This window comes from Nannospalax galili, unplaced genomic scaffold (assembly GCF_000622305.1).
Source record: "Nannospalax galili isolate Female #2095 unplaced genomic scaffold, S.galili_v1.0 scaffold382, whole genome shotgun sequence".
In the NCBI taxonomy this organism is placed as follows: domain Eukaryota; kingdom Metazoa; phylum Chordata; class Mammalia; order Rodentia; family Spalacidae; genus Nannospalax; species Nannospalax galili.
Genome location: NW_008348685.1, coordinates 2,614,317 through 2,623,658, shown reverse-complemented (window position 1 = coordinate 2,623,658; position 9,342 = coordinate 2,614,317). Strand labels below are relative to the sequence as shown.

Genomic DNA, 9,342 nt, shown 5'->3' with positions numbered 1-9,342 from the left:
AAGTCAAATGCTGTGTTAGTGAATTTCAGGAAGGATTTAGAGCCTAAACAACAGTCCACAGAATAAAAGACAGAGGCTGGAGAGACTGCTCAGCAGTTAAGAGCACTGACTGCTCTTGCAAAGGACGTGGTTTCAGTTTGATTCCTACCACCCACATAGTGGCTAACAACCATCCATAACTCCAGTTCTAGGGGATCCAATGTACTTTCTTTTGACCTCCATGGACATTGCACGACACAGGTGCACTTACACAAATGTCACAATACACTCATACACATAAAATAAAAATAATAAATAAAATATTTTAAAAGTAAATAATGGTGAAATGGCTCAGAAGATACAAATGCCTTCTGCAAAACCTTAAGACCTGAATTCAACCCCTATATCCTGCTGTGGAAAGAGAGAATTGACTCCACAATGTTGGGCAGGAGGATCTCTGTGAGTTCAAGGCCAGCCTGGTCCACATAGTGAGTTCCAGGACAGCTGGGGCTACAGGGAGACCCTGTTTCAAAGAGACCAAAATAAATAAATAAATAAAATAAAAGGTTAAGCACTGTAATAGGGTGGGCAGTGAGCCCCCCATAGTATGTGGTATAAAGTACACTTGTTTGCCCCAGCTGGGGCCCTTTCAGCAGCTAGGTATGGCCAATAGAAGTTGTCCTAGTTACTTTTTCTATTTTTGTTACAAACATCACAACCAAAAGCAACTTAGCTTAGGAATAGGTTTATTTGACTTTCATGTCCAGCCTACAATCTATCATTAAGAGAAGTCACAGCAGGAACTGAAGCAGAAACCATGGAGAAACAGTCCTCACAGGCTTGCTTGCTTAGTTAGCTTTCTTATATCGCCTAGGCCCTACTGCCTAGGGATAGGGCTGCTCCCAGGGGGCTGGGCCCTCCCACAACAATCATCAAACAAGACAATGCCCTGCAAACAAATTGACAGGCCAATCTGATCTAGATAATTCCTCATTTGAAGTTCCCTCTAACCATGTACCTCTAGGTTGTATCAAGCTGATGATGAAACTAACCAACATAGAAGTAAGGGACTGCAGTGATGGTCTATATCCTGTCAGAACTAAGGAGCCAGCTCTAGCAGCAGGCACAGCAGGCTAGAGAGCAGCCCTTGGGCTTGAGAAGGGTTGAACAAAGCAAGTCAGCCCCACCAAGATCATAGTGGGAGGGGCAACACACAGTGTCTCTGTGGCAGCAGGAGGATGAGGAGGCTGGATGGCTCATGGAAAATGTCTATGGATTATGGAAGGCTGGCTATGGTAGTGTCTCCCAACCATGTTGCTATGTCCAATATTGCTCCATTGATAAAAAAATTAATAGAGGTAATGGTATCTGCTTGCAGTGTCCTGGACCCTGATTAATATTTCTTTTATAGTAGTCCCTTAAGCTACTCAACACCAACTGGCACTTATGTAAAACTGATGATGATAGACTTCCAGAGATCCTAGTCATTCTTTGTAGAAAGGTTTCATTACAAAAAACTAACTCTTGAGTGCCTCACAGATTTGTAAAAGGCTTTGGAAGACACATAAAGACAGCAGTTAAAGTATTTAAACAAAAGCCCCATGTATGAGTGAGAAAGGGCACTCCCAGAAGCCATAAGTTGTGAGGTGAAAATCCCATTTAGAAGGATGAGTTACCTCCCTATGAGTTGTTAGCCAGGGAGGCCCTTGAGGTCCTGCAAAAGGCTATCGCCAATGATGTTGGTTGGATGCCAGAACTAAATGACAAATGTCTATTGCTGAGGATATCACAGGCTCTGGCTGTGGGACGTGGAAAAATCAGGCTGGGACTAAACTGGAATCTCCCTCTCAGTTTGCTTTCATTGTGCTAGAAGGCACCATGTGTACTGCTGGGGAAGAGTTGTCACGCGCAGTCCTTCTCAGCTATGAATCCTGCATGCTACAGTACCAACATGCCAGGCAAGATGTGCCCACAGGAGAAATAATGTCACAACTGTTAAGGGTGCAATTGTTTTCCAGTTGAATTTGAGGTCCTTTCCACAGGAGAGAACTCACACATGGTATGTAAGTCAGGGCAAGAGCCCCTGGCTGTGAAGGTCATAAATCATAGTTGGGAAGTTACTGATAGCATTTTTCTAAGTGGATGTGATGTAATCAGATTGCCTTCTAAACATTTGTGTTTATACCCATCAACTATTGCTGCTTTCAGCTTCAATTGGTCACGACAGAAGGAGCAGGAGGGACACTAGATTCATACCTGATCACGTGAGACTAAGCAACAGTTGCTGTGGACTGGTGGCCTGATACTTAGTCACAGAGGGAGAAAAATAATCAGTCATCAATATCATCCCCTGGAAAGCTCAGGGAACATTGCAGAAGAGGATGCAGAAAGAATGTAAGCATCAGAGGAAGAGGTGGAGTGCTATGTAGTTATTTCTTCTGAACTGAAACATTCCCTCCTAGAATGAGGAGGGAGGCTCCTTATGGCTCAGAAAATAAACAAAACTCACAGGTCTCAGGAAGGCTTTAAAACTTACAAGGTTCATGAGGACCTTCCCCAGAGGGATATAAGCAGAAAAAATTGCTGGGAGACTCTCCAGCTGAGGGGCCAATTTGCCTCAAGTCACAGGGGGAGCTCTCAGAAAGCAGCTTTCATGAATCATCATTCATACAGAGGTGGGGTTTTGGTGGTGCTGTTGTCTTTGAGTCACTCATGCTTCTATAAGTAACGCCTCTCCCTTACTTCTGTCAGTGACCCTGGTAAACTCATCATCCTGCTAAGCTAGACATGGGTGAGAGCATTTCTCCGTCAGCATTGCTCTGAGGTGAACAGATCTTTGCTCACATCTTCCCAGGAAGTCACATGACGCCATTTGAGGTGAAAGCAGTATTTCTCCATTGACAAAGAAATATAACAAACTATAAAATATAACAAAAGTGTCACAATGCTCCTTTAGAATTAATGACAATGTATGAAAAACAAGTTTCCAAACATTATACAAATATTAGTGAATATTACATGATCAAGGTAATGCAAAGCACCACAGTTACAAAAGTTTGTTGACAAACACCCCTGCAACTTTTTAACATAAAAAATCATTTTAATACATAGAAGTAAATAATGGTGATGGAAATGTGGTGGTGGCATAAAATAGACATGAATATTAGTGGAATAGAGCCCAGAAATCAATTTTCATACATCTGATAAAGTAATAAAAGCCTTTTCATTAGCTTCTTTGTAATTACCATTGTTAACTTTCTTATACAAATAAATTTTTCTATATGATTTTTGCATCTTCAAACTATAAATTTCTTTTTTTCTCCTAGTCGGATAATTTTATAATCATTTTCCCCATCCTCATCTGTCACACCAGGGAAATCTTTTCTCCATGAATCCAACGAGCATCATGGAGACTCAGGTTATTCTGAGGAGATTTTCCTGCTTTCCTTTATTGTGTGCTGAGCGACTGGTTTGGCCAACTAACCCACTGCTGAAACCCACATGCTCCATGAAGCAGCTTGTTCATGATCTGCTTGCTTATTCTAAGTATCACAGAATGGTAAGTAAGCACTATAAGAGGCCTTTAAAACAGGTCCTGCAATAGAACAGAAATTGCACTGGATCACAGCAAATTAGAAAAGTAAGGTGAAATTATGTCCTCTGCCTTGGGTCACAGTGTTAACACACTGGGTTGGGATCTGACTTGGGAAGAAGTGCTGCTTGATCTTTCTTTTCCTACCTTGTGTTTGTGCCTCTCCCCAGCACCTTCCACAGAGCCCCCTTCACATCCTTGTTCCTCAGGGTGTAAATCAGAGGATTGAGCATGGGGGTGATTACAGTATAAAAAAGGGCCACAAATTTTCCTTTGCTCTCAGAATAACTGCCCTTGGGTTGTAAGTACGTGTAGATGGCTGAGCCATAAAAAAGAGAAACCACCAGGAGGTGGGACCCACAGGTTCCAAAAGCCTTTCTGTGAGCAGCCACTGACTTGACCTTCATCACTGCCCTTGCAATGTTTGCATACGAACCTAGTATCAGAGCTGCTGGAATTGCAACAATCACAACTCTGGCCACAAACATCTTGGCCTCTGTTCCTCCTGTGTCTTCACAAGCCAACTTGAGGAACACAGGCATCTCACAGAAGAAATGATTCATTTGATAGCCACAGAGAGGCATGGCCATCATGAGTCCTGTCTGGGTCAGAGAGTTCATCAGGCCTCCCATCCAGGAGATGATAGCCAATGTGTGGCACAGCTTAGGGTACATAATGGTCGTGTAGTGCAGTGGACAACACACAGCAGCATAACGGTCGAAGGCCATCACCACCAGAAGCAAACTCTCAGTGGAGCCCAGAGCAAGGACACTGAAGAGCTGGACCACACACCCTCCATAGGTGATGGTGTGGTCATGTCCCTCAATATTGACCAGGAGCTGGGGCACAGTGCTGGTGGTGTAGCAGAGGTCCAGGAAGGAGAGGTGGGAGAGGAAGAAGTACATGGGAGTGTGCAGTCGAGGGTCCAGTCTTGAGAGAACAATGATGGTGGTGTTGCCAAAGAGAGTTAAGGAGTAGAAAATCAAAATAGAAATAAAGAAAATGAGTTCTAATTGAGGCCAATCTGAGAAGCCTATCAAAATGAAGCCTCTGTCCAAACTGGTGTTGAAACGTCCCATAGCCTTTGAGCTGTACAAATACAGAAAATAGTTCAATGTTTCTTATGAAGAATATGGGTTAATATACTGCTTACAGTATTCCTTAAGTATTTCTAAATTATGAATTTCCTTATTTTTTGGCATTAAGTTCATTTCTCTCCAGTCTTCTCTTCTTGCTCTTTTTTATATAATGTGTATGAGTGGATTGCCTGCATGTGTGTAAATGCACCTGTATCGTGCAATGCCCAAAGAAGTCAGAAGAGCGTGTCTGATCCCCTAGAACTGGAGTTATGGATGGTTGTTAGTCGCCATGTGGGTACTGGGAACATAACCTGGGTCTTCTGCAAGAGCAGCCAGTGCTCTTAACCGCTAAGCCATCTCTTCAGCCTCTGTTCTGCTCTTTTGCAGATGATCATCTCTGGATCTGAAATGATGTCATCTTTGTTTGAACCATACCTCTACTACCTGTTTGTTCCAGAGCTTTTAACCAGGCCTCTCAATCCTGTGGACTTGATGCTTCCTGCTGAAAGTACAGTTGGTGTATCTCCTCCGTCAGTATATTGAGATTTGGACCTAACCCCATAATGTGAGAACTGTTTTTAAAAACAAGGTGTAAAGGGGCTTGGAAAAGGCACAAAGGATAAAGCACTTACCACACAAGTCTGAGGATTGGAGTTTAGAGCCCCAGCATTCACAGAACTTCCTCCCTTCCTCAGAAAATTGGTTAGGCTGTTTGGCTCAAATGTGTCCACTTGCTTGTCAGACAGTATCGTCAACTTACTAACCCAATATGATAGATACAGTATCTTATCTCCGATCTCAATAAATTTATGAATATCTTAGAGATAGCTTGGTATTATAGCGCCTGCCTAGCATTTGAGAAGCCCTGGTGTGATTACCAGAACTGAAAACATAGTTTATTGTTTATAGAGATTATTCAGACACAGATTCATAGACACAGATAGATTTAAACACAGATACCAGTCTTCGTGATGTAGGCAGTATCGAATTATGTCAGTGCCTAAATGCTTGGTGCTGGTTAAAGGGAGTAAGAGTAGCATTAGATTATAAAAAGATCATTTAAGAGTAGAAAATATATCTAACCCAATTTTCCCTTGTTATGATCGTGTATGCAACTCTCTCATTAGTCTGGCTAACGAACTCCAAACCAAAGCTCAGTAGAAACCAGATCATCCTCATTCTGCATCAGCCTGTCTGTCTACAGACTCAATCATTTTCTCATGCTAAAACCATCATTCACACTGAAGAAATCACAGCATATCCATTGTATTCTGAAAGTACTTAAGGTGATCTTCAAGACTCTTCTATGAAATATTCAATTATAACACAAATATTTTCTAGTTCAAGACTGGAAAATAAAATGGGTGCAGTCAGTTTAACTGAAATCAAAAGGCTGAATGAATAAAGTGCTTTTAAAAATCTGACTCTCTACTCAGAACTCTGCCTCCAAATAAGGATCATCTCCCACTTTCTAGTCCAAAAAATTATTCATTTATCTTCAACACCTCTGACTGCGACTCTTTTCTCTGTCTCCTGGCTCTGATGTCTACAGTGTGCTTTACATATTAGATCCTTGTCATCACCAGAATTGAATTTTGGAAGAGACTGTGAATCCAGAGTAGCCAACCCAGTCTGTACACATCCATAATTCTAGGAAGGAGAGTAATTGCATTTACCTTGCTCAGTTCTATCTTCTAGATCATGTGAGACCCGCTCCTCTTTGGTCCTGTCTTCATCCGTGGGTTGGATCACAGGTATGATCCTGGAGAAGTCATGCTTCTATGTCCTCCCCTTCCCCAGAAGACTCACCTGCTGAGGACCATAACTAAAGAAGAGGGAGTGTCCCCACTGCACTGCAGCTCATTCACTCTAACCAAGGCTAAAGAGGAACTGGTACATCATCAAACCACCTGCTCCCCTCGGGACATTGCCTGGGCCTCCTTAACAGCAGTGGCAACAGAACTGTTCACCAAGTGTGGCCTTAGAGACCTCTGGGCCCCATTGTGACAATTATAATCTACTGAGTGTTTCTCCAAGATCTACTTTAATGTCCTCAGCCCCTTCTTTTCCACAGACACTGTCCAATCTAAATGGTGTATTTACTTGCCTCGTGCAGCTTTAAATCATGATATTCCTCACACATTCCCAACTGTTACCCAAGCCCTTCTAGACCTAAAATCAGACCATATTTCATATCTCATATAAGCCTGCCATGTTCACCTAATCTGAATGTCTCCTTTGATGGAATCCTCATCAAATGTTCTTGTTCTCACGACATTCACGTCACTGGTTCAACTAAACGTTTGGCCTTGAGGAAAACTCTTTTATATTTATCTCATACTATGTACTTAATATATTAGTAATTCTTATTTTATACCCTGATTTTGCCTACATTAATTTCTAAAATAAAAATATATTCATTAATTCACTATTTCACATTTATCAAGCAATGAACATTATCCTAAATGCCATGAGAGGGACTTGTACTGTAGCTCAGTAGTAGAACATTTCCCTACCATGAGCAAAGCAAGCGAAGTTCAATCTCCAGCACCACAAAAATAAATAAATAAACAAATAAATGTTATTAGAGGTAAAAACAAGATTAAAAATCATCTAAGTATATTAAAGGCATAAATGTTGCTAAAGAAACAGTTATTTTGACCTTGAAAACGGTCTTGACATGCTTGAGCCTCAGTTTCCTCACCAGTAAGATGATGTCAACATTCTGTGGATTAATGACATGCTTATATGAAGTGTCTAGTGTAAAGTAAAAATATATCATATACAGTTAGTGCTACTGAAACACTAGCTTTTATTCAGTGCCTTCTCTTTGCCAGAACTAAATGAAGAAAATAGAGTCTGTAACTTAAAGGAAATCCACAGTATGAGAGACAATCATCACCTGAAATAACTGAAAATATGCAATTATTAAATAGTTTATCATCTCCCTATACAGTCTCCTGGCTCTATTGTCTAAAATTTATTTAGCATGTTGGATACTTGGCTTTCACAGGAATTGACTTGGGAAAGGACTCTGACTCTAGAGTAGCCCATCTCATCTGTGCTCAACCAGAGTTCCAGGAAAGAAAAACGACTGCTTAGGAGTAGCCCCTGGCTCCTCTCTTTTACCAGTTCCATCTATGTGAAGATAAGTCAAAGGTCCTGCTCTATCATGGCTGGCTTCACTTGGAAGCATGGAGGAAATGTTTCCTCTGAGTTGACCCTCCTTTTCGCAGACTGGGCACTGGTTCAAGTCCATCTGGTGGGGTCTCCACGGCCTCCCTTAACAAGAGGACTCACCACAGTTACAGGATATTTTGAGAAATGTTCCATGGTCCCCTGGAACTTAGTCAGCCTTGGAGGGTGAGGGGCAAAAACTGTCCTTTAAGTACCTCTGACCAGATTAGTATAGGCCTCAAAGAATGACTGTTAAACATCCAATAATGTTAGTTCCACTGGTCTGGTATTTTAATTATCATGTGCTATATAGATAAAGCTTGGGTGAAAAAACAAATGTTCTCAGATAAACCTTGACTAGACATATATTATATTCCTTGAGCTAGTTTTATGTATAATTTGTCAGCAGGTTGTTTGATTAATGTTGGGGAACCCTGCTGTTAGGGTTGCAGTTTCTCTTTAATCAAAACCTTCATCACTTGCTTAGGCTTTCTCATTTTTTTCTATTTTGTAAAATATCTCCATTCCCATATCCTTTTAATGTCTTTTATATTCTCATTCTCCTTTTTAAAATAATTGTGAGACACAATAACTTTAACAAATTTTCCATCTGTTGTGAGAATTCTTTTCCTGGAGATACTAAGAAATGCTTATTCCCTTTTAAGGTTCTAGTGTCAAACCAATGTTTGATTAAAGTTTTCCTGAGGAACCAATGATTTACTGAGCTTACTTACTGAGATAACTGAGGGGTTGCTGAGGTATATGAATGACCTGAGGGTATGCACACTGGAAAGCCTTCACCCAGCATGGGTCAAGCCTTCTCTTCCTAGCCTTCCCCAGATTATATACTTTAGCCCCCCACAAAACCAGGAGACCATGTGTGTACTCCAGTGAGTGTCCAAGGACCCTGCTTGGCCCTCCTTTAATGAAGGAGCACAGCCGTTAACAAGCTCAATTGTGACGCTGTTTAACAATTACGCTCAGCTGAAGTCATGAAGCTAACAGTTATTTCATGCAGCAGAGACTCCTGTACAGCATCATCTAATTAAAAGGGCATGGAATTTAAAAGGATTTGGTGCTAGGATCCACAAATGAGGGAGAACATATGTCTTTTATTTTTCTGAGTCTCTGTTACTTCACTTAGTATCACAGTTTCTAGATCCATCCATTTACCTGCAAATTTCATTATTTCATCTTTCTTTACTGCTGAATAGAACTCCACTGTGTAAATATACCACATTTTTTTAACCACTTGTCAGTTGAGGGACACTTAGGTTGCTTCCATCTCTTAGCTATTGTGAAAAGAGCAGCAACAAACATAGTTGTATAAGTGTCTCTACAATATTGATGAATAGTTTGGGTATATGCCAAGGAGTGGTATAACCAGGTCATAGCAAGTTCATTTTTAGTTTTTTAAGAGTTATCCACACAAAAGAAAAATGAGGAAGAACCCAATAGAGGGATGCTTTTTGAAGCCCTTGTCAAGAAACTCCAATGGACTTTCATATGAACCTT

General features: G+C 41.1%; 1 protein-coding gene across 1 annotated transcript; it reads right to left on the bottom strand.

The window, feature by feature from the left end:
• Window positions 1–3,714: 3,714 nt before the first annotated feature.
• On the bottom strand, window positions 3,715–4,650 carry LOC103744236 (olfactory receptor 10-like). The gene has a single exon (XM_008845969.1). The coding sequence runs from the start codon at window positions 4,648–4,650 to the stop codon at window positions 3,715–3,717; it is 936 nt and encodes a 311-aa protein (XP_008844191.1).
• Between the last annotated feature and the right edge of the window lie 4,692 nt (window positions 4,651–9,342).